This window comes from Hylobates moloch, unplaced genomic scaffold, assembly GCF_009828535.3.
Source record: "Hylobates moloch isolate HMO894 unplaced genomic scaffold, HMol_V3 SCAFFOLD_10, whole genome shotgun sequence".
Taxonomy (NCBI): domain Eukaryota; kingdom Metazoa; phylum Chordata; class Mammalia; order Primates; family Hylobatidae; genus Hylobates; species Hylobates moloch.
In genome coordinates, this window is record NW_026652285.1 from 27,766,645 (window position 1) to 27,790,090 (window position 23,446).

Consider the following 23,446-nt stretch of genomic DNA (forward strand, 5'->3'; position numbering starts at 1 on the left):
GGCCAGCCTCAGGCCTATTGGCATGGGTACTACTGTCTGGAGGAGCCACCTGCCTAGCAGCTATACAACCAGGCCCAGGCCCACCTGAAGGGCAGAAACTTTGGACCTGAGTCACATGGAACCCTGATGTTGTCACTAAGGCTACCCATCATTCTCCTCTCTGTAGATGACCTGGATGGACTCCTGAGTGAGCTTCCTGAGGACTTCTTCTGTGGGACCAGTAGTTCAGACTGCCCCAACACAGGACACCCACCATGAGCAGGCAGCTCTGGGCATGTCTGGTCACATCCAAGGGGGAGAAGAAGGCCAGCATGATTGGAGAGTGGACACAGCGGGGGGCTTCTGTGGTTGCTTCCACCCTGGGTGTTTTCCCTGAGATCCCCCTCATCTCTGCACTGCCCTCACTTTGGGCCTTCCTTTGCCATTGGCACCAGAATCCGGCCTAAGACTGGCTCTCCAGCCAACAGGAAAGGCCTGTCACCCTCGCCTTGGGTGTCCCTCTCCTGTCTCAGCTTAACTTTAGAGGATATTGGGCCTGGTTTTTTTGTCCCTTCATACCCTAGTCCCTGGACAGCTGACGAGATGAAAGGAGCCACACCACAGCAATGGCGGCCTGCCCCTCCACACAGGGGAGAAGCACGCTCAGGCTTCCTCTGCTTTGTCTCTTCAGACCTGTGGTTGCTCTGCTCATCCATGCCCAGGGTTCCCAGGTGCAGGACAGAGGTGTGGCCTATTGTACCTTGTTCTGAAATAAAGCAGCTCCTGCTTCTTCTGCCTCCCTTTCCTTTCCACCCCCTGCTGCTCCTGCCTAACTGCTCTGCCAGTGCTGTGTGGCCACAAAAGGGCTCAGGCAACTCTTTTTTTTTTTCTTTTTTGTATACTTTTAGACTTCTAAATTTGTTTTTTTTGAGACAGAGTCTCACTCTGTCACCCAGGCTGGAGTGCAGTGGTGCTATCTCAGCTCACTGTAAACTCAGCCTTCTGGGTTCACGCCATTCTCCTGCCTCATCCTCCCAAGTAGCTGGGACTACAGGCTCCTGTCACCATGCCTAGCTAATTTTTTGTATTTTTTTTTAGTAGAGACGGGGTTTCACCGTGTTAGCCAGGATAGTCTCAATCTCTTGACCTCATGATCCACCTGCCTTGGCCTCCCAAAGTGCTGGAATTACAGGCGTAAGCCACCGTGCCCGGCCTTAGACTTCTAAATTTATACATTTATTTATTGCAAAGATAGTACAGAGAGTTCCCCCAAGGCGGGCAGATCACGAGGTCAAGAGGCTCGTACTAACTTCTGTCCTTCCTTCCAGCAGAAGGAAGGAAGTCACTGTGTGCAGCCCACATTTAAGAATTGGGGAATTATGTTCTACCTCCCTAAGGGCAGAATATCTACGCAGGTTTGTTTGTTTGTTTTTTTTTTTGAGACGGAGTCTCGCTCTGTTGCCCAGGCTGGAGTGCAGTGGCACAATCTTGGCTCACTGAAAGCTAATACAAAAATTAGCTGAGTGTGGTGGTGTGTGCCTGTAGTTCCAGCTACTTGGGAGGCTGAGGCAGGATAATTGCTTGAACCCGGGAGGCAAAGGTTGCAGTCAGCCGAGATCACGCCACTGTACTCCAGCGTGGGCGCTGGGTGACAGACTGAGACTCCGTCTCAAAAAAAAAAAAAGGTTCTCCTGCCTCAGCCTCCCGAAGCTGGGGATTACAGGCACATGCCACCATGCCAGCTAATTTTTTTTTTTTTTTTTGACATGGAGTTTCACTCTTGTCGCCCAGGCTGGAGTGCAATGGTGTGATCTCGGCTCACTGCAACCTCTGCTTCCTGGGTTCAAGCAATTCTTCTGCCTCAGCCTCCCAAATAGCTGGAATTACAGGTGCCTGCCACCATGCCCGGCTAATTTTTGTATTTTTTGTAGAGACAGGGTTTCACCATGTTGGCCAGGCAGGGCTTAAACTCCTGACCTCAGGTGATCCACCCGGCTTGGCCTCCCAAAATGCTGGGATTACAGACGTGAGCTACCACGCCCAGCCTAATTTTTTTATTTTTAGTAGAGATGAGGTTTTACTATGTTAGCCAGGCTGGTCTGAAACTCCTGACTTCAGGTGATCCCCCCACCTAAGCCTCCCAAAGTGCTGGGATTACAGGCGTGAGCCACCATGCCCAGCAATTTTTTTGAGACAGGGTCTCTGTCTGTCACCCAGGCTGGAGTGCAGTGGCACAGTCATAGCTCACTGCAGCCTCGATCTTCTGGGCTCAAGCAATCCTGCCTCAACCTCCCAAGTAGCTGGGACTACAGGCAGCACCACTATGGCTGGCTAATTTTTAAATTTTTTTTTTTTTTTTTTTTTGAGATAGAGTCTCGCTCTGTCACCCAGGCTGGAGTACAGTAGTGCGATCTTGGCTCACTGCCAGCTCCGCCTCCCAGGTTCACGCCATTCTCCTGCCTCAGCCTCCCAAGTAGCTGGGACTACAGGCACCCACCATCACGTCCAGCTAACTTTTTGTATTTAGTAGAGACGGGGTTTCACCATGTTAGCCAGGATGGTCTCGATCTCCTGACCTCGTGATCCGCCCGCCTCGGCCTCCCATAGTGCTGGGATTACAGGCGTGAGCCACTATGCCTGGCCTAATTTTTTAATTTTTCATAGAGACAAGGTCTCACTATTGTTGCCCAGGCTGGTCTCAAACTCATGTGATTCTCCTACCTCAGCCTCCCCAAGGGCTGGGATTACAGGTGTGGTCTCCCCTATTATTAACACCTTATGTTAGTATGGTACATTTGTCACAATTAATGAATCATTAACTCCATACTTTATTCAGATTTACTCAGTTTCCCCCAATGTCCTTTTCCCCTCAGAATCCCATTTCACAATCATCCTGACTCTTGGATGTGATGGTTTCTCAGACCTTCCCTGTTTTTGATGACCTTACAGTTTTGGGGAGTACCAGGCAGGCATATGGTAGGATCCCCCTCCATCAGGATTTGTCTGATGTTTCCTTATGATTAGACTGGGGTTCTGGGTTTTGGAGAGGAAGACCAGAGGTCAGGTGCCATTCATGCCACATCTTATCAAGGGTTCATGCTGACTTTGATCACCTGACTGAGGTAAGCTTTGCCAGATTTCTCCACTGTAAAGTTACTCTTTTTTCTTCTTTCTGTACTGGACTCTTTGGAAGGAAGTCACTGTGTGCAGCCCACATTTAAGAATTGGGGAATTATGTTCTACCTCCCTAAGGGCAGAATATCTACACAGGTTTATTTGTTTTTTTTTTTTTTGAGACGGAGTCTCGCTCTGTTGCCCAGGCTGGAGTGCAGTGGCACAATCTTGGCTCACTGAAAGCTCTGCCTCCCGGGTTCACACAGTTCGCCTGCCTCAGCCTCCCAAGTAGCTGGGACTACAGGCGCCCGCCACCAAGTCCAGCTAATTTTTGTATTTTTAGTAGAGACGGGGTTTCACCTTGTTAGCCAGGATGGTCTCGGACTCCTGACCTTGTGATCTGCCTGCCTCGGCCTCCCAAAGTGCTGGGATTACAGGCGTGAGCCACCGTGCCTGGCAGTTTATTTGGAATTCTTCTGTGTGGGAGATTTGCCTATTCTCCCTCATTTATTCATTCATCCATTTATATCAGCATGGACTTACAGGTATTTATTTTATACTTTGGGATATGATCTCAAACTACTTAATTTTGTTGCCAAGCGTGGCCGGGCGCGGTGGCTCACACCTGTAATCCCAGCACTTTGGGAGCCCGAGGCAGGTGGATCACGAGGTCAGGTGATCGAGACCATCCTGGCTAACATGGTGAAACCTCGTCTCTATTAAAAATACAAAAAATTAGCCGGGCATGATGGCGAGTGCCTGTAGTCCCAGCTACTCGGGAGGCTGAGGCAGGAGAATGGCGTGAACCTGGGAGGCGGTTTGCAGTGAACCGAGATCGCGCCACTGCCTCCAGCCTGGGTGACAGAGTGAGACTCTGTCTCAAAAAAATAAAATAAAATAAAATTTTGTTGCCAAGCAACTCTTCATTGCTGTGGCTTCTCTGTACCACTTTTCAGACTAGAGGTGGACAAAGAGCATGGGTGGGGTATAAAAGGTCTAATTATACCAAGTTGCCAACCTTGTTTTCCTTTCTGGAAGGAGAGTTGGGAAAACTCTCCCAACTCATGGGCAAGAGGAGGCAGGTTAAAGAGCCCGGTTTGGGCCAGGTGTGGAGGCTCATGCCTGTAATCCCAGCACTTTGGGAGGCCGAGGTGGGAGGATCGCTTGGGCCCAGGAGTTCAAGCCCAGTGTGGGCAAGGTGGTGAGATGCTGTCTCTTGAATAAGTAAATAAAATAATAAATAGCCCTGTTTGACTGCCAGCCCCTCCTGCCTTAGCCTCAGCCTGCACTAAGCAGCTAGGAGACAGAGGCCTTCCATGGGCATGGGCTTGGCACTCCTCTGCGGGGAAGCGTTAATCTCCTTTTCCCATGGATTCCAGTTTTGTTGTTGTTTTAGAGACATGGTCTCACTCTGTCACCAAACTGGAGTGCAGTGCAGTGGTGTGATCATGGCTCACTGCAGCCTGGATCTCCTAGGCTCAAGCAGTCCTCCCATCTCAGCCTCCCAAGTAACAGACTACTGGTGCGTGCCACCACGCCTAGCTAATTAACATTTTTCTGTAGAGATGGGGTCTTGCTGTGTTCTCCAGACTGGTCTTGAACTCTCAGGCTCAAGTGATCCTTCCCACCTCAGCCTCCCAAAGGGCTGGGATTACAGGTGTGAGCCACAGTGCCCCACTGGATCCCAGTCTTAAGGCTGAAGTAAGTGCTTTGAGAACTCTATGTTCACTTACCTGCTGATTACAGCGGGCCCTGTTCTAGAGGCTTTTGTGCCACAAGGCCAGGGCAAGAAGGGGCTAATTCCCCTGCACCCTGGTCCCTTCACATTCCCATTGGGTTTTTCTACCTGAACCTACCATGCACTTCCTTCTCTCCCACCTTCCACTCCCTGCTAACCCCCCATCTACACTGGGATCTGCCTGCACCTAAACCACCACAGCTGGGATTGGCGGCATGCACCTGTAGTCCCAGCCACTTGGGAGGCTGAGGTGAGAGAATCACTTCAGCCTAGAAGGTTGAGACCAGCCTGGGCAACATAGGGAGATCTCGTCTCTAAAAAAATAAAAGCCCCCCTGTGCCCTGGGCCTATTCCCCATTCTTGACACCCATGAGCCCCGGTTCCCCTGCTCAGTCCTGATCAATCCCACACTCACATCCTGGCTTCTCGTGTGCTTCACTAACCCACAGGCTCTGAGCTCCCAGAAGGCAGGCTGGGCATCTGATCACCTGGCCCTGTTCCCTCCAGGTTGAAGTCAAGGCGTCCTTTCTCTGCCCTCAGGAAGCTAACTCTACAGACAAGGGAACTGAATACAGTGGTATCTTGGGACTGAGCTGTTAGGGTACCTAGCTCCTTCAGGTCTGTGTGGCAAGAAGGCAGGGGAGAGGCTAGGCTATGACTCTAGTGTGCCTCAGGGAGGAAGGGGACGCCCACCTGCCTTGGCCCCTCTTGGTCCCACCCAGCCTTGCCAGATTCTCAACCCTGGGAACTCAGCTGTGGGTGCCCAGCCAGGCCGTTGGTGGGGCAATTAACACACCAAATGGGTGCCAACAGGGTTAATCACGGCTGCATTTATAGAGGCGTCTTTCTCTGAGGACTTCCAGGCTTTGCTTTGTATGATCTAATTCCTCCTCTGGGATCCCCCACCCTGGACTGCCACCAGGAGGATGGGGCCAGGCAGAGAGTGGGTGAACAGCGGAGTAAGGGCAGTGCTGGAAAAAGCCCAGGCTGCTGCCACCCACTTGGGCGGGCGGGTGGATGGACGAGTGTTTGCTCTGGCAGAGAATAGGGACCTTCGTTCAATGCACTACACATAAGAGGCCCGCCTGCCATGAGCCAAGTGCTCTGACTGCCAGGGCCTGCTCTGGAGCCCACATCCAGCATGGCAGACCCACATCAACAGCACGGATAGGTGCTTTACAGTGTGCCCCTGAGTCCTTCGGGAGTGCAGACTGGGCAGTAGCTGAAACTATAGAAGTCGGGCAATGGGTTGCCGAAGAGACCTCTCAGAGCAGGTGACCTTAGGGGTAGATCCTCAGGAAGGGGTTGAGGGAATTCTGGGCTAAGGGAATGGCCTGACAGGGAACGGTTGTGGGGAGCTGTGCATGATGAGGATGCCTACCCTATGTGAGTGGCATGGGGCCAAACCAAGGAATTGGGGGCCTAGTTGAAAATGGCAGGCCGGGTGCAGTGGCTCACACCTGTAATCTCAGCAATTCGGGAGGCTGACTCGGGAGGACTGCTTGAGGCCAGGATTTGGAGCCCTATTTAAAAAATGAAAGGACAGGTATTGGAAGGCAGCAGAAGTTTTTAAGCAAGGGAATTAACCATTTTAGACAGATCATTCCGGCAGCGGAGCAGAAGGGATATGGCCAGAGGAAGAAACACCAGGTGAGAGGCTGAGTTGATCCAGTTTAAGGCATTGCATTGAGGGGCTGAACTTAAGACAGTCCCTGAAAATGTGAGAACGGGAGCAAGAACTTGCTTGTGGGAAGGGCCTAGGGAGAGGAAGAAATAAAAGATCACTGGGCAAGGCGCTGCTGCAGGGCCAGGAGGCAGGACAGGCAGCGGGAGAAGGGCCAGGAGGAGCCCCAGATGCAGAGGGGACAGACCAGCCCTGCCTGCAGGCTGCTGTGCACTGAGTGAGCTCAGAGTGAGCAGAACTTTTGAGGCAGTGCCCTCCCCTTCTCCAGCTTGGCAGGCACACCAGCTTGTGTGGTTTCACGGCTTCATTCCTCCCCCTAGAGGCTCCTAGAAGCACAGCTGCTTTCTCCTAAGAGTGAACAGGTCTGTGGCTGAAACATCTCAGGTCCATTCCCAGAGAGTTTCCAGCTCAACCCCTTGGCTCTCCTCAGGCCGGCCATGTGAGCCCCCTTGGCAGCTGGGTTAAAAAAATAAATCAAGAATGATTGAAGGGGCCGGGAGCTGTGGCTCACGCCTGTAATACCAACACTTTGGGAGGCTGAGGCAGGCAGATGGCCTGAGGTCAGGAATTTCAGACCAGACTGGCCAACATGGCGAAACCTACTACTAAAAATACAAAAATCAGCTGGGCATGGTGGCATGCACCTATAATCCCAGCTACTCAGGCGGTTAAGGCAGGAGAATCGCTTGAACCCCAGGAAATGGAAGTCGCAGTGAGCCGAGATCACCGCACTGCACTCCAGCCTGGGTGACACCATGAGAAAAAAAAAAAAGATGAAGGCAGTTTCTAGAGACCAGTCTGTCCTGCTTGGAGAATGGGGGAGGCTGCCAGGTGGCTGCAGCAGCTGAAGCCAAAAAGTGCACCATCTTTTTTTTTTTTTTTTTTTTTAAAGAGATGGAGAGGCAGGGGTGGTGGCTCACGCCTATAATCCTAGCACTTTGGGAGGCCGAGGCGGGCAGACCATGAAGTCAGGAGTTCGAGACCAGCCTGGCCAACATGGTGAAACCCTAAATTAAATCTCTACTAAAAATACAAAATTTAGCTGGGCATGGTGGCGGGTGCCTATAATCCCAGCTACTCAGAAGGCTGAGGTAAGAGAATCGTTTGAGCCTGGGAGGCGGAGGTTGCAGTGAGCCAAGATTGCGCCATTGCACTCCAGCGTGGGGGACAGGGTGAGACTCTGTCTAAAAAAAAAAAAAAGGATGTAGGTCTCACTATGTTGCCCAGGATTGTCTCAAACTCCTAGGCTCAAGCAATCCGCCTGTCTTGACCTCCCAAAGTGCTAGGATTACAGGCATGAGCCACCATTCTTGGCCCAAAGCATACCATCTATGTGGCGTCTTGGCTCTGCCTCTCACAAACTGTGACCTTGAGCCAGTAGATTACTTTAAGCCTTAAATTCCTCATCTGTAAAACAGAGATAAGACCACCCATCTCAGAGGCATTCAACTGCGATAATTTCATTTATTGTCCAAACCAAGTTTACTAATTACTAGGTGGGCTGGGAAGTATGGTCCCCTGGGTGAAGGTGGATATGAATGTGATTTAAACACCGTGAAACTCTGGCATATGTAGTTATTGCTGTTACTGCAGATGCTGGGAAGAGCTGCTCACCTTCTCAGTAACTCTGCCTTGACCTCCCCTTACCTCCTGTGCTGAGGTCAGCCCTATCTCCTCCATGTGGGCCAGTGGTGGCTCCTGCCCTCTAGCCAACATCAGAGAGTCTGGAGGCACCTTGTCTTCCTCCCAGCCCCGTCCATCTCCATGACTGACCTTTTCGCGCACCCTGGACCTTGCCAACCCAAGATTCTCCCTCTAGAGATGAAGGTGGATGCAGATGCTGGGGTTCAGGGGTGGCCTCAGCTGAGGGCCTGCTGACCAACCAAAGGGTATCAGCAGGGGCAGGGGCTGGCCCTCACCTTGGGCTGGGGGTTGGGCCAGCAGCTTCTCAGCACCAGGATCATGACTCTGAGCAAACCATGTTTACCAGAGCAGCGAAGGACCTATTTATAGCCTCAGCTGCTGCTTTGTCTGGCTCACGGTGGTGGGGGCAGGGTGGCTCCTCAGAGCAAGGGAGGTAGTCAGGTCGAGGGAACCCGGCTCTGCCCAGGTGCCACTACCCAAACCCCTGGGCCCCATCCATGGCAAGAGAGACCTTCCCCTTCACCTCCTCCACACTGCGCTCTCTCCGCCTGCAGCGGGAGTGGCTGGAATGGGAGGACCGGCGGCGGGAGGCTGCCCAGCAGTGCCGGAGCCACAGGTGCCCGTCAAGTCCCCGGGCCCGACTCACTAGGCCTCACCGTTCCTGCCGAGACCCAGCTGTCCACCATGCCCTCTTCTCCGGCAACCTGCAGCAGGTCCAAGCCCTGTTCCAAGATGAAGAGGCCACCAACATGATTGTGGAGACTGTGAGCAACCAGCTGGCCTGGTCAGCTGAACAGGGTAAGGGGGCACCAGAAGAGGGCAGAAGAGGAGGGAGAAAGAAGGTGAGTGGGTGGGGAGGGGGGAGAGTCTAGGCCTCCCCCTTCCCTGCAGACCACAGACTATAGCAGCCCTTTCCACCACCCATCCTAGCTCCCTCCTAAACAGAGATGAGGCAGAGTTAGCAGTCTGTATGTCTTTTAAGAATTAAAAGTTGGCCAGGCGCAGTGGCTCATGCCTGTAATCCCAGCACTTTGGGAGGCCAAGGCAGGTGAATCACGAGGTCAGGATTTCGAGACCAGCCTGGCCAACATGGTGAAACCTTGTCTCTACTAAAAATACAAAACATTAGCATGGTGGCGCACACCTGTAATCCCAGCTACTCAGGAGGCTGAGGCAGGAAAATCGCTTGAACTCCGGAGGCAGAGGTTGCAGTGAGCCAAGATCGTCTCACTGCACTCCAGCCCAAGCGACAGTGTGAGACTCTGTCTCAAAAAAAAAAAAGGAATTAAAAGTTATATTCTTGGCCTTGGCACAGTGGCTCACAGCTGTAATCCCAGCACTTTGAGAGGCCAAGACGGGACTACTGCTTTAGACCAGGAGTTCAAGACCATAGAATATATTCTGGCTAGGCCAGGATCAGTGGCTCATGCCTGTAATCCCAGCACTTTGGGAGGCTGAGGTGGACGGATCACGAGGTCAGGAGATTGAGACCATCCTAACATGGTGAAACCCCGACTCTACTAAAAATTCAAAAACTAGCTGGGCGTGGTGGCGTGAGCCTCTAGTCCCAGCTACTTGGGAGGCTGAGGCAGGAGAATCGTTTGAACCTGGGAGGTGGAGGTTGCAGTGAGCTGAGATTGCACCACGGCACTCCAGCCTGGAGACAGAGTGAGACTCTGTTTTAACAACAACAAAAAAGGGCCAGGTGCAGTGGCTCACGCATGTAATCCCAGCACTTTGGGAGGCCAAGGCATGCAGATCAGGAGGTCAAGAGATCAAGACCATGCTGGCCAACATGGTGAAACCCCGTCTCTATTAAAAATACAAAAATTAGCTGGCCACGCCGGGCGCGGTGGCTCACGCCTGTAATCTCAGCACTTTGGGAGACTGAGGCGGGCGGATCATGAGGTCAGGAGATCGAGACCATCCTGGCTAACACGGTGAAACCCCATGTCTACTAAAAATACAAAAAAAAAAAATTAGCTGGGCGTGGTGGCTGGTGCCTGTAGTCCCAGCTACTGGGGAGGCTGAGGCAGGAGAATGGCATGAATCTGGGAGGCAGAGCTTGCAGTGAGCCGAGATCACGCCACCGCACTCCAGTCTGGGCGACAGAGCGAGACTCCGTCTCAAAAAAAAAAAAAAAAGGAAAAAAATTAGCTGGCCATGGCAGCACCTGTAGTCCCAGCTACTCAGGAGGCTGAGGCAGGAGAATCCTTTGAACCTGGGAGGCGGAGGTTGCAGTGAGCCAAGATCACGCCATTATACTCCAGCCTGGGAACAGAACGAGACTCTGTCTCAAAAAAAAAAAAAAAAAAAAACATATAGATATATATTTTCTGGCTAGCAGGTCTGTCCAGGTAAACTAAATACCTTAGCTGAGATCACCAAGATCTCAAGATTAACAGGAGATTGCTCAAACCCCACCCATGGATCTGGGGCTTGAATCCTTGGGAGAGCATGAGCTCCCTCGGTCACTACAGGTTCCAAATTCCTGCTTGGCTGTGACCCCACCAGGGCATCCTGGTCTTGTCCCGCAGCTTGTCCAGAATCCCCACGATGGAACTCAGCCTTAATTTCAAGTCTACTAGGAAACAAAACATGCTTTACTCAAGATTTAGAAAAGCCAGGGACAGACTGTGCTGCCATGCAAACAACTTCTAGTTTGATAAGAGGCATCTATGCCCTTTAAACAAGTCCCTGACCACTGCCACAATTCAAATCCAACACTAGTCCCACGATCACCCTCTCCTCATTCTTTTCCCATCCCCACCTCTTATTCTCCCCCACCACCCTTCCCCCTATTTCCATCCAACCCTCCTTGCCCCAGGAGTATCCCAGAACTCATTACTGCTCTTCGGCCACTCCCAAACTCAGCTCCAGGCCTGCTTGTGTGTAATACCCACCCCCATTTTTGTTCACCCAAGAGCAAGGTGAACATGTTTTCTTTTTTTTTTTTTTTTTTTTTTTTGTGGAGTCTCGCCCTGTTGCCCAGGCTGGAGTACAGTGGCACGATCTCGGCTCACTGCAACCTCTGCCTCCCGGGTTAAAGTGATTCTCCTGCCTCAGCCTCCTGAGTAGCTGGGACTACAGGCACTCGCCACCATGCCCGGCTAATTTTTTGTATCTTTAGTAGAGACAGGGTTTCACCATGTTGGCCAGGCTGGTCTCGAACTCCTGACCTTGTGATCCACCCACCTTGGCCTCCCAAAGTGCTGGGATTACAGGCGTGAGCCACCGCGCCCGGCCCTAAAATTTTTTTTCTTTTTTAAATTTTTTTAAAAAATAGCTGGGCACGGTGGCTCACACCTGTAATCCCAGCACTTTGGGAGGCTGAGGCGGGTGGATCACGAGGTCAGAAGTTTGAGACCAGCCTGACCAACATGGTGAAACCCCATCTCTACTAAAAATAGAGAAATGAGCCAGGCATGGTGGTGCGCACCTGTAATCCCAGCTACTCAGCAGGCTGAGGCAGAAGAATCACTTAAACCCGGGAGGCGGAGCTTGCAGTGAGCCGAGATAGCGCCACTGCATTCCAGCTTGGGGGACAGAGCGAGACCCTGCCTCAAAAAAAAAAAAAAATAGAGACAAGGTCTCATTATGAGCCACCACCCCAGGCCCCAAGGTGAACAAAAAAAGCCTTTGACACTATTAGCCATTCAAAGACGCTGAGATTTCCTTAATGGGAGTCACTCTACTTAGTTGGCCCTTGTGGTTTTATACAGCAATTAATTTTTTTATGACACATACTATGTTTTGTTACAGATTGATAAGCTGTTCTAAAAGGCTGTTCCAATTTATTCTTCCAATTCAGGACTTGAATAAGCCCCTTTCCACCGGTACAGCCTGGGACAGTGTTTGTGCTCAGCAAACCATGCAGAGGGAAGGCCACTGTCAGCTGTCAGCTGGAACCAGCATCCCCACTCCCTGCCCTGCCCTGTCTTATGCACCACCTCCCAAAACTATTTGCTTTTCCCAGGGTTCTGGGTGCTGACCCCCAAGACCAAGCAGATGGCACCCCTTGCCATCGCTACAGCCCGAGGCTACACAGACTGTGCTCGACACCTGATCCGGCAGGGAGCTGAGCTGGATGCCCGCGTCGGGGGTCGCTCTGCCTTGCATGAGGCCTGTGCCCGGGCCCAGCTTGACTGTGTGCGGCTGCTGCTGACCTTCGGAGCCAAGGCTAATGTGCTGACTGAGGAGGGCACGACTCCTTTGCACCTCTGCACGATCCCCGAGTCCTTGCAGTAGGTGCCCGGGGGCTGAGACAGTCTGGGGAGAAATGTGTGTGTGTCTCCAGCTCACAAGGCCAGAAGAGGGAACCTGACAACCACATGCAGCTTTGTGGTTCATAAAGCACCTCATATACACACCTTCACAATAAGCTGGAGACAGACCTCATTCTACAGATGAGAAAAATGAAGCTCAGAAAGGCTTAGTAACTTGTCCAAGGTCACATCTGCTAAGCCCAGGAGGCAGAAGCCCTGTTGCTTTTTGGGAAAACTGTTCCAACTGCAGTCTCCAATTCCCTGTGAATCCTTTGTAGCCAAACCTAGCTGTTTTTTTTTTTTTTTGAGACGAAGTCTTGCTCTGTTGCCCAGGCTGTAGTGCAGTGGCGTGGTCTCCGCTCACTGCAATGTCTGCCTCCTGGGTTCAAATGATTCTCCTGCCTCAGCCTCCCGAGTAGCTGGAATTACAGGTGTGTGCCGCCACACCTGGCTAGGTTTTGTATTTCTAGTGGAGATGGGGTTTTGCCATGTTGGCCAGGCTGGTCTTGAACTCCTGACCTCAAGTGATCCACTCACCTTGGCCTCCCAAAGTGCTGGGATTACAGGCGTGAGCCAATATGCCCAGCCCAAATTCCTAGTTGTTTTGAGGTATTAAGAAAGATCTGGCCGGGTGTGGTGGCTCACACCTGTAATTCCAGCTACTAGTATAGTAGGTCGAGGCACAAGAATCGCTTGAACCCGGGAGGCGGAGGTTACAGTGAGCCGAGATTCTGCCACTGCACTCCAGTGAGACTGTCTTAAAAAAAAAAAAAGCCAGGCACCGTGGCTCACGCCTGTAATCCCAGCACTTTGGGAGGCTGAGGTGGGCGGATCACAAGGTCAGGAGTTCAAGACCAGCCTGGCCAACATAGTGAAACCCTGTCTCTATTAAAAATACAAAAAAATAGCCAGGCTGGGCGTGGTGGCTGGCGCCTGTAATCCTAGCTACTCAGGAGGCTGAGGCAGGAGAATCGCTTGAACCTGGGATGCAGAGGTTGCAGTGAGCCGAGATTATGCCACTGCACACCAGCCCCTGCAACAGTGTGAGACTCCATCTCAAAAAAAAAAAAAAAAAAAAAAAAAAAGGAAAATCTATGGGCCAGGTGCAGTGGCTCACACCTGTAATCCCAACACTTTTGGAGGCAGAGGCAGGAGGATTGCTTGAGTCCAGGAGTTTGAGAATAGTTTGGGCAACATAAGTGAGGTTTTTGTCTCTACTAAAAATAAAAAATAAAATGGGCATGGTGGCATGAGCCTCTAGTCCTAGCTACTTGAGAGGCTGAGGCAGGATGATCTTTTGAGCCCAGAAGTTCAAGACCAGACTGGGAAACATAGTGAGACCCTGTCTCTACAAGAAATAAAATTAGCCGGGCATGGTGGCGTGCATTGTAGTCCCAGCTACTCAGGAAAAGCACTTGAGCCCAAGAGTTCTAGCCTTCAGTGAGCTATGATCATGCTGCCACTGTACTCCGGCCTGGACAACAGGGTGGGACCCTGTCTTAAAAAAAAAAAAAAAGTGGGAGGAGAGGTATGGGGGTGCCTCACACCGAAGTTAGGAAACACAGGGCTAGATTTTTTTTTTGGAGACAGGGTCTCACTGTGTTGCCCAGGCTGGAGTGCAGTGGCACAATCATGACTCACTTGCAGCCTCAATCTCCTGGGCTCAAGTGATCCTCCTGCCTCAGCTTCCAGGGTAGCTGGAATTACAGGCCAGTGCTACCACACCTGGCTATTTTTTTTGAGACAGAGTCTCGCTGTCTCCCAGGCTGGAGTGCAGTGGCACATCTCGGCTCACTGCAAGCTCCGCCTCCCGGGTTCCCGCCATTCTCCTGCCTCAGCCTCCCAAGTAGCTGGGACTACAGGCTCCCGCCAACACGCCCAGCTAACTTTTTTTTTCTGTATTTTTTAGTAGAGACAGGGTTTCACCGTGTTAGCCAGGATGGTCTTGATCTCCTGACCTCGTGATCCACCCACCTCGGCCTCCCAAAGTGCTGGGATTACAGGCGTGAGCCACTGCGCCTGGCCCACCTGGCTATTTTTCTAAAACTATTATTTTTAGTAGCGACATAGTCTCTCTATGTGGCCCAGGCTGGTCTCCGACTCCTGAGCTCAGGCAATCCTCCTGCCCCAGCCTCCCAAAGTGTTGGGATTATAGGTATGAACCAATACACCAACCCTCCCACTTTTTTTAAGGTTGGCAGTTTCTTGGAGTCCCTGCATGAGGGTATTTGCACTTTCACAATCAGGTCAACAGACAGGGTGGCAGGTAAGGATTCAAGGGCTCCTGGAAGACTCTCCACTGCCCACAAGCTGGGGGACCTCTCCCCGCTAGATCTAGATGAAGTCCAAGAAGTGGTCCACATTTGCCAGCCCTTTCTTGGGTTCTTACAGGCATGTGGTGTGCCTTCCAACAGACTTCATCTTTCTAAGTAAGATGAGAATGCCCACTTATGGGAACCCTGCTGAGCGAGCGTTGGAGTGTTACTTAAATTTAGTATTTGGAGGCCGGGCGTGGTGACTAACACCTGTAATCCCAGCACTATGGGAGGCTGAGGCAGGCGGATCACGAGGTCAGGAGATCAAGACCATCCTGGCCAACATGGTGAAACCCCGTCTCTACTAAAAATACAAAAATTAGCCAGGCATGGCAGTGCCGCCTGTAGTCCCAGCTACTCAGGAGGCTGAGGCAGAAGAATTGCTTGAACCCGGGAGGCAGAGACTGCAGTGAGCCAAGATGGAGCCACTGCACTCCAGCCTGGGGGACAGAGCGAGACTCTGCCTCAAAAAAAAAAAAAAAGACTGGACGTGGTGGCTCATGCCTGTAATCCCAGCACTTTGGGAGGCCGAGGTGGGTGGATCAAGAGGTCAGGAGATCGAGACCATCCTGGCTAACACAGTGAAACCCTGTCTTACTAAAAAAATACAAAAAAATTAGCCGGGTGTGGTGATGGGCGCCTATAGTCCCAGCTACTTGGGAGGCTGAGGCAGGAGAATGGTGTGAACCTGGGAGGTGGAACTTGCAGTGAGCAGAGATCGCACCACTGCACTCCAGCCTGGGCGACAGAATGAGACTCCATCTAAAAAAAAAAAAAAAAAAAAAATTAGTATTTGGAAACAAAAATTAGCCCCACGATTAGAATTTACCAAGGAGATAATTCAGTAGCTTATGGAAGACTGGCTGCTACTCACATCTTGGCTACAGAGCAAAGCACCTACCTGGAATATGTGAGCAAGAATTTTGGCCATTTTGGGAAAGGGTATTTGGTTATCAGAGTTTCATCGAGGATGGTGGATCTGCTCCTGAGTTTCCAGCAGCTGCCATTCTGGCTTTTTAATTATAAGTTACTGTTAGTTTGGTTTCATCATTATTAATTTAGTTTGCTGCATGTTTGGTTTACCCTGCAGTATGTAAGGATGCATGTTTGCCACAACAGTGTTCTGGCCTATAATTTTCCCTGGAACTGGGAAACATGCACTCTCTAAAACCTGTTTTTGTTGTTGTTTTTCCTTTGGTTTGTTTTCCCTAGGGGAAAGTGGAGGAGGATGGCCCCAAGTGTCTGCCTTTGCTTGAATGATTGTAGCCTGGTTTAGAAGAGTGGTCTTTTAAGTGTAGGGGCAGAAAGAAAGTACTATAACTTGTATTTTTTTTGGTGCATACTTTTTAATTTTCTATGCTTCATAATGTACACAGAAGTGGGTTTTCAAAATTTGGTTGTGCTATCAAAATGTTAGGAGATAAGGCCCGGTGTGGTGGTTCACACCTGTAATCCCAGCACTTTGGGAGGCCAAGGCAGGAGGCTTGCTTGAGCCCAGGAGTTTGAGACCAACCAGCTAGGGCAAATGGTAAGACCCTGTCTCTATAAAAAATAATTTAAAAAATTAGCCAGGTGTGGTGGTACCCACTTGTGGTCCCAGCTACTTGGGAGGAAGAGGCAGGAGGATTGCTTGAGCTTGGGAGGTCCAGGCTACATGAGCAGTAATCACACCACTGCACTTCAGCCTAGGCGACAGAGAGAGACCCTGTCTCCAAAAAAAAAAAAAAAAAAAAAAAAAAAATGTTAGGCGACAACTGACCACTGAATGATTCAGAACCAGACCTTGGGGTGGAGAAAGAGTAGACTGTGGGAGGGACTGTCTGAGGCAGTGAGTACTATTTCTGGTGCAGCCACTAACTTGCTGTGTGTCCTTGGCTGCACAAATCACTCCTGGGCTTAAGTTTTTCATATGAAAACTGAAGATGCTTCTGGTAGCTCTCAGGACCTTCCAGTTCTGTTGTCTGTAGCGGGGCTTGTGTGATTCTCATGGAGGACACCAGGTAGGACCTCAAGGTGAGAGGGGTGGAAAGGGAAGGGAGAATCACAGCAAGCTGAGGGGTCCCAGGCCTTCAGGATTTTCCTCGGGACCTTGCTCTCTTGTCCCCAGGTGCGCCAAGTTGCTGCTGGAAGCGGGAGCGATGGTGAACCTGGCAGCAGGCGAGAGCCAGGAGACGCCCCTGCACGTGGCGGCGGCGCGCGGCCTGGAGCAACATGTGGCCCTGTATCTGGAGCATGGCGCCGACGTGGGCCTGCGCACCAGCCAGGGCGAGACTGCGCTGAACGCAGCGTGCGCTGGGGCCGAGGGCGCAGGCAGCTGCAGGCGGCACCAGGCTGCGGCGCGCCGGCTCCTGGAGGCTGGAGCTGATGCCCGGGCGGCCGGGTGCAAGCGCCACACGCCGCTGCACAACGCTTGTGCCAACGGCTGCGGGGGCCTGGCTGAGCTGCTGCTGCGCCACGGGGCCCGCGCTGAGGTCCCCAATGGGGCGGGCCACACGCCCATGGATTGTGCGCTGCAGGCCGTCCAGGACGCCCCCAACTGGGAGCCCGAGGTCCTCTTCGCCGCACTGCTGGACTACGGGGTCCAGCCAGTGCGCCCTGAGGTGCGCTGGGAGGCCCTGACATAGGAGGCTCCTGTGTCGGGGAGCCCGCGTCTGGAACTGCTCCGCTTCTGGGGAAGAGAGAGGGTCCAAGAGACTGAAAGCCTGCCCTCAGCGGCCAGGGGGCTGTCCCCAGCTTGGGAGGGGGAGAGAAGATTTTGGGAGAGAGAGTCCAAGGGAGGGAAGAGCCCCAGAGGAAAACTGGGGCCAAAAGGTTGGAGCACACTTGAGGGTGGGGTAGACAGAGGCACGGAAAAGGGAAGAGAGACTCAGACCTTAGCCCCCTAGATTAGGCTAGGATTGGCCATGTGGGTTAGGCAAGACTTGGGTCTGCCCTCTGGTGGGGGAGGCATGTGCCCAAGACCCTCTTTTGACCCCTAGATGCTGAAACACTGCGCCAACTTCCCTCGGGCCCTGGAAGTCCTGCTTAATGCCTATCCTTGTGTCCCATCCTGTGAGACCTGGGTGGAGGCGGTGCTCCCAGAGCTGTGGAAGGTATGTCTGCCTCGGGGCCGAGATGGGGAGGAGCGACGAGCCACAGGCCTATTCCTTCAGGACCAGCCTCATGGAGGGAGCAGCAGGAGGGCCCCTGGGTAGAGAGGATGGGTAGAGTGGCACCCCTGGGTTTCAGGGTACCCCCCTGGTACCCCAGGCTGACCCCTAACTCCACACACCTCTCTTGCCTCCCTCACTTGCATCAGCACAGACATTTATCTGGCATCTCTAACTTGGTGGGCACTGTGCTAGGCTCTCTGGGGTGGGAGTGGGTACAGACATAGTGGAGACCCCTCCTTGAAGTGGAGCCCCAGCCCCCATTATCACTGCAGGGCCTCTATGGTTCTGAATCTGAGTCCTCTGAGACACATGAAACACCCAGGTGGATGCATGCTGCAAAATCCCTGGACCCCCACCACTGGGTTGTCCCCAGATGGTAGGGCAAGGGTCATCTGACCCTCTTTCACTCCTGGCGTAGGAGCACGAAGCCTTCTACAGCTCGGCCCTGTGCATGGTGAACCAGCCAAGGCGGCTGCAGCACCTGGCCCGACTAGCTGTGCGTGCCCGGTTGGGAAGCCGCTGCCGGCAGGGTGCCACCCGGCTGCCACTGCCCCCGCTCCTCAGGGACTACCTGCTGCTGCGTGTGGAGGGGTGCATCCAGTGAGCCCCATGTCAGGCTGTCCCATGGTGTGTTCTGCCCCTCCCACCTGTCCCCGCCTCCAACCCCGGAGGACCAGTTCCTGGCCCTCTTTTCTTTTCTTTTTGAGACCTAGTCTCACTCTGTTGCCCAGGCTGGAGCGCAGTGGCGTTATCTCGGCTCACTGCAACCTCCATCACCTAGGTTCAAGCGATTCTTGTGCCCCAAACTTCCGAGTAGCTGGGACTACAGGCATGAGTCACCACACCTGGCTGATTTTGTATTTTTAGTAGAGACAGGGTCTCACCATGTTGGCCAGGCTGGTCTCGCACTGACCTCAGGTGATCCACCCACCTCGGCCTCCCAAAGCGTTGGGATTACAGGCATGAGCCACTGCGCCCGGCTGCCTGCCCCTCTTTTCTGTACTCCACGTGCTGTCCTAGTCCACCTCACTCCTCCATGGGTTTCTTGAGACACCTGCTGACCTCTAGCCGGACCTGAGCTTCAGACCCTCTCTCCAGCAGGAAGGGCTGCAGACTCTGCCTGTTCCCAGACTCGGCCTTCACCTCCCTCCTCCTCCTGTGTTTAAGTGGATGGCCCCTCTATCCATCCAGGTCCCATGCCAAGAACCAGTGATTCTAGTGACTCACCACCTCCCTCTCCTGCCCCCCTTATACCTGTTCAGCCTCCTAAAGAGGGACAAACTCTGTCTCTGCGTGCACTGGCTTGCCTGCCCTGCCTTTGTCACTCCAAGGGAGGTCTTGAGACCCATGCCCTGAATTGCTGCTAGAATGGTCTTTGGGAGTCAAACTCTCATCATGCCCTCCAGTGGCTCCTCTCACACTAAAATCAAAACTCAGTAAAACAAGCTGGGTGCGGTGGCTCACACCTGTAATCCCAGCACTTTGGGAGACTGAGGTGGGAGGATCACCTGAGGTCAGGAGTTCGAGACCAACCTGACCAACATGGTAAAACCCTGTCTCTACTAAAAATACAAAAAATTAGGCCAGGCGCAGTGGTTCATGCCTGTAATCCCAGCACTTTGGGAGGCCGAGGTGGGCAGATCACGAGGTCAGGAGTTTGAGACCATCCTGGCCAACATGGTGAAACCCTGTCTCTACTAAAAATACAAAAATTAGCCGGGCATGGTGGCAGATGCCTGTAATCTCAGCTACTCGGGAGGTTGAGGCAGGAGAATCACTTGAACCCGGGAGGTGGAGGTTGCAGTGAGCCAAGATCGCGCCACTGTACTCCAGCCTGGGCAAAAGAGTGGTACTCCATCCTACAAAAAAAAAAAAAAAAAAAAAATTAGCCAGGCGTAGTGGCGCATGCCTGTAGTCCCAGCTACTTAGGAGGCTGAGGCAGGAGAATTGCTTGAACCCGGGAGGCGGAGGTTGCAGTGAGCCAAGACCACACTATTGCATTCTAGCCTGGGTGACAAGAGCAAAACTCTGTCTCAAAAAACAAAACAAAACAAACAAACAAACAAAAACAACTCAGTAGAACAAAGCCTCTAGCCTCTGCCAAATTATCTGGCCTCCTGACTTCCCTTCTTCCTTCCAAGGTTCATCTCCAGCCTTAGTAAACAAGTCACCAGTTGCTGGATGTGACCTGCTCCTCTTTGCTTTCAGGTGTTTGCATGCGTTACTCCTACCGCTTGGAATACTCTTCCACATTTTTTGGCCTGGTCAAGGCTGATCTGGCCCTCAGGACTCAGTTCCAATAGCACCATCTCTGCAGAGCCTTCCTTGGTACTTATTTAAGTGCCTGTGGCTGTCTCGACTAGGCTGAGACTGAAACTATATTCCTTGAACAGGTATTTTAGTAAATGATTGCGGAAGGAGGAACATCCATGAGCCTGGGGTCCATCTCTGTGCTCCCTCCGTCCCCAAGTGATGAATGGTGTCTTTAACAGTGGTCACCACATACAGTCTCTGAGGGCCCAGCCACCAACTGCCCGAATCCCCCAACTTCTTCCTCTTGTCCCAGAGTCAAAAGTACCACAATACAGCTTTTGGAGGAAGCTTTTCAAAACAAGCCAGTTTTTATGAGTGCAAATAAATGATTAGTCCGTGGAACGAAAGTATGGATGTTGTTTGGCTTAAATGTGACAAGAGGTCGCCATCATTCCATGTTCATTCCCCACCACCTGCTGTTCTTCTGTGGTTTTCAAGTTTTCTGCATTGAGCAACTGTTACAAGAACAACACAAGGGCCAGGTGCTGTGTAGTCCCACCTACAAGGGAGGCTGAGGCAGGAGGATGACCCCAGGAGTTTGAGACCAGTCTGGGCAAGAGTGAGACAATGTCCCTAAAACAATTTTTTTTTTTTTTTTTTGAGACAGGGCCTCTCTCTGTTGCCTAGGTTGGAGTGTGGTGGCACGATCACCGCTCATAGCAGCCTCAACCTTCCACACTCAAGCAATACTCCCAACTCAGCCTCCCAAGTAGCTGGGACTACAGGCATGCACCACAACGGGTCTCACTATGTTGCTGAGGCTGGGGAAAAAAAAAAAGAAAGGCCAGGCACGGTGGCTCATGTCTGTAATCCCAGTACTTTGGGAGGCCAAGGGGGGCAGATCACTTGAGTCCTAGATTTTGAGACCAGCCTGGGCAACATAACAAGATCCTGTCTCCAGAAATTAAAAAAAAAGAAAACACAAAATACTTAGCCAGGCGTGCTGGTGCATATGGTGGTCCCAGCTACTCAGGAGGGTGAGGTGGGAGGATCGCTTGAGTCCAGGAAGCAGAGGTCGCAGAGAGCTGAGGTCACAGCAAGCCGAGATTGTGCCACTGCACTCCAGCCTGGGCGACAGAGTGAGACCCCGTCTCAAAAAATAAATAAATAAATAAATAAAAATAACAGAAACACAAAGCCTCTCACAGACCCAGAACCTATAGTACCTATCACAGGAGGGAACTAGGGAGGGGCTCCCAGCAGTCTTCTCCTGAGTCAGCAGTCTTTTTTCTGAGGGATCCTAGGGTCTCCAGTCCCAATACCAGTTGGAGTTACACAGTGGAGACAGGGATCCAAAGTCCTGGGGTCTGCCTCCTGCTGCGGCTGCCCAACCTTCCCTCCTCCAGGGGAGTTGTATCTGTAGGATTCCATTTCATCAACACAAAGAGTTTTTTTACCTTGTTATGCAGAATGCAACACCCCCTTTCTGGATGAAATTTGTGCTTTAGTTTTACAGAGCCAAAAGGCCTGACAGAAGAAAAGGAACTCCTCCCTAGAGAGGGAGGCTGGGAGCCTCACTCTCAGGGGCAATGCTGAACTTTCTACCCCTTTACAGCAGGCCGACCACAGCCAGCTCAGCCTTTTCTGATATATTTACAACTACAAAAATACCATTAAAAAAGAAAAATACCTGGGTGCAGTGGTTCACGCCTGTAATCCCAGCACTTGGGGAGGCTGAGGCGGGTGGATCGCCTGAGGTCAGGAGTTCAAGACCAGCCTGGCTGACATTGTGAAACCCTTTCTCTACTAAAAATACAAAAAGTAGGCCAGGCACGGTAGCTCACGCCTATAATCCCAGCACTTTCGGAGGCCGAGGTGGGCAGATCACCTGAGGCCAGGAGTTCGAGACCAGCCTGGCCAACATGGTGAAACCCTGTCCCTACTAAAAATACAAAAATTAGCCAGGTGTGGTGGTGCATACATATAGTCCCAGCTATTCAGTAGGTTGAGGCAGGAGAATCGCTTGAACCTGGGAGGTGGAAGTTGCAGTGAGCTGAGATCTCCCACTGCACTCCAGCCTGGGTGACACAGCAAAACTCTGTCTCCAAAAAAAAAAAAAATCAGGATAGAAGGTCAGGTGTGCAAATCCTGTTGGTAGACAAATCGCCTCTTTGGGGGCAGTTTGGCCACTTCCTTAAACACTGTTCCCTGGCCAGGCGCGGTGGCTCATGCTTGTAATCCCAGCACTTTGGGAGGCCGAGGCGGGCAGATCACGAGGTCAGGAGGTCGAGACCACGGTGAAACCCTGTCTCTACTAAAAATACAAAAAATTAGCTGGGCGTGGTGGCGGGCGCCTGTAGTCCCAGCTACTCGGAGAGGCTGAGGCAGGAGAATGGCGTGAACCCAGGAGGCGGAGCTTGCAGTGAGCTGAGACTGCGCCATTGCACTACTCCAGCCTGGGCGACAGAGCAAGACTCCGTCTCAAAAAAAAAAAAAAAAAACACTGTTCCCAGTTACACAAAAGGCAGGCTACATACAGGAATATTCCTCTCAGCGTTGCTTGCAACAACTCATGTTGGAGGGGTTTGACAAATCCATATTACCCATGGCAAGAAAGAACTAGGGAGGGATTCCAAGTGACCAGCATGTGTCCTGCCTTGGGAAGATCTCCTGGAGTGGTTTTTATTGATCAATTGAAACAGGGTCTTTCTGTATGCCAGGCTGGAGTACAGTGACGCAATCACAGCTCACTGTAGCCTCGACCTCCTAGGCTCCAATGATTCTCCCACCTCAGCCTCCCAAGTAGCTGGGACTATAGGCACACACCACCGGGCCTGGCTAATTTTTAAATTTTTTGTAGAGACAGGGTCTCGCAATGTTGCCCATGCTGGTTTCAAACTCCTGGGCTCAAGTGATCCTCCCACCTCAGCCTTCCAAAGTGCTGCAATTACAGTATAGAGCCACCATGCTCAGCTGAAGACAATTATTTTCCTTTACTTTTTTTTAAATTTTGAGACAGAGTCTCACTCTGTCTCCCAGGTTGGAGCATAGTGGCGCGATCACAGCTCCCTGCAATCTTGACCCAAGGGTCAAGCAATCCTCCCACCTCAGCCTCCTGAGTAGCTGGCTCATGGCTCACTGCAGCCTTAACCTCCTAGGGTCAATCATCCCACTTCAGCCTCCCGAGTAGCTGGGACTACAGGCACACGCCACCATCCCCAGCTAATTAATTTTTTTTAGAGACGGGGGTCTCACCATATTGCCCAGGTTGGTCTTGAACTCCTGGCTCAAGGGATCCTCCT

The 23,446-nt window shown here is 52.0% G+C and overlaps 2 protein-coding genes across 2 annotated transcripts in view; both read left to right on the top strand.

The window, feature by feature from the left end:
* HROB (homologous recombination factor with OB-fold) overlaps positions 1-769 on the top strand; it is a 29,296-nt gene extending 28,527 nt beyond the window's left edge. The window contains exon 10 of the mRNA XM_058445903.1: positions 167-769. Coding sequence (XP_058301886.1) covers positions 167-258 — 92 coding nt within the window. The 3' untranslated portion in view covers positions 259-769. The remainder of the gene's footprint in view (positions 1-166) is intronic.
* A 7,829-nt stretch (positions 770-8,598) lies between these two features.
* ASB16 (ankyrin repeat and SOCS box containing 16) lies at positions 8,599-20,196 on the top strand. The gene is made up of 6 exons (XM_032163820.2): positions 8,599-8,957; positions 12,136-12,403; positions 16,847-17,339; positions 17,718-17,831; positions 18,310-18,518; positions 20,100-20,196. The coding sequence occupies exons 1-5, from the start codon at positions 8,657-8,659 to the stop codon at positions 18,493-18,495; spliced, it is 1,362 nt and encodes a 453-aa protein (XP_032019711.1). The 5' UTR covers positions 8,599-8,656; the 3' UTR covers positions 18,496-18,518; positions 20,100-20,196.
* The last annotated feature ends 3,250 nt before the right edge of the window (positions 20,197-23,446 follow it).

What these genes read in the sequence shown, in the direction of transcription:
- ASB16 (XM_032163820.2), top strand. Translation starts at nt 8,657, where the DNA reads ATGGCAAGAGAGACCTTCCCCTTCACCTCCTCCACACTGCGCTCTCTC. An exon ending in TCCAGCCAGTGCGCCCTGAG is followed by an intron (nt 17,340 to 17,717) that starts GTGCGCTGGGAG and finishes TTTGACCCCTAG; the next exon opens with ATGCTGAAACACTGCGCCAA. An exon ending in TGCTCCCAGAGCTGTGGAAG is followed by an intron (nt 17,832 to 18,309) that starts GTATGTCTGCCT and finishes CTCCTGGCGTAG; the next exon opens with GAGCACGAAGCCTTCTACAG.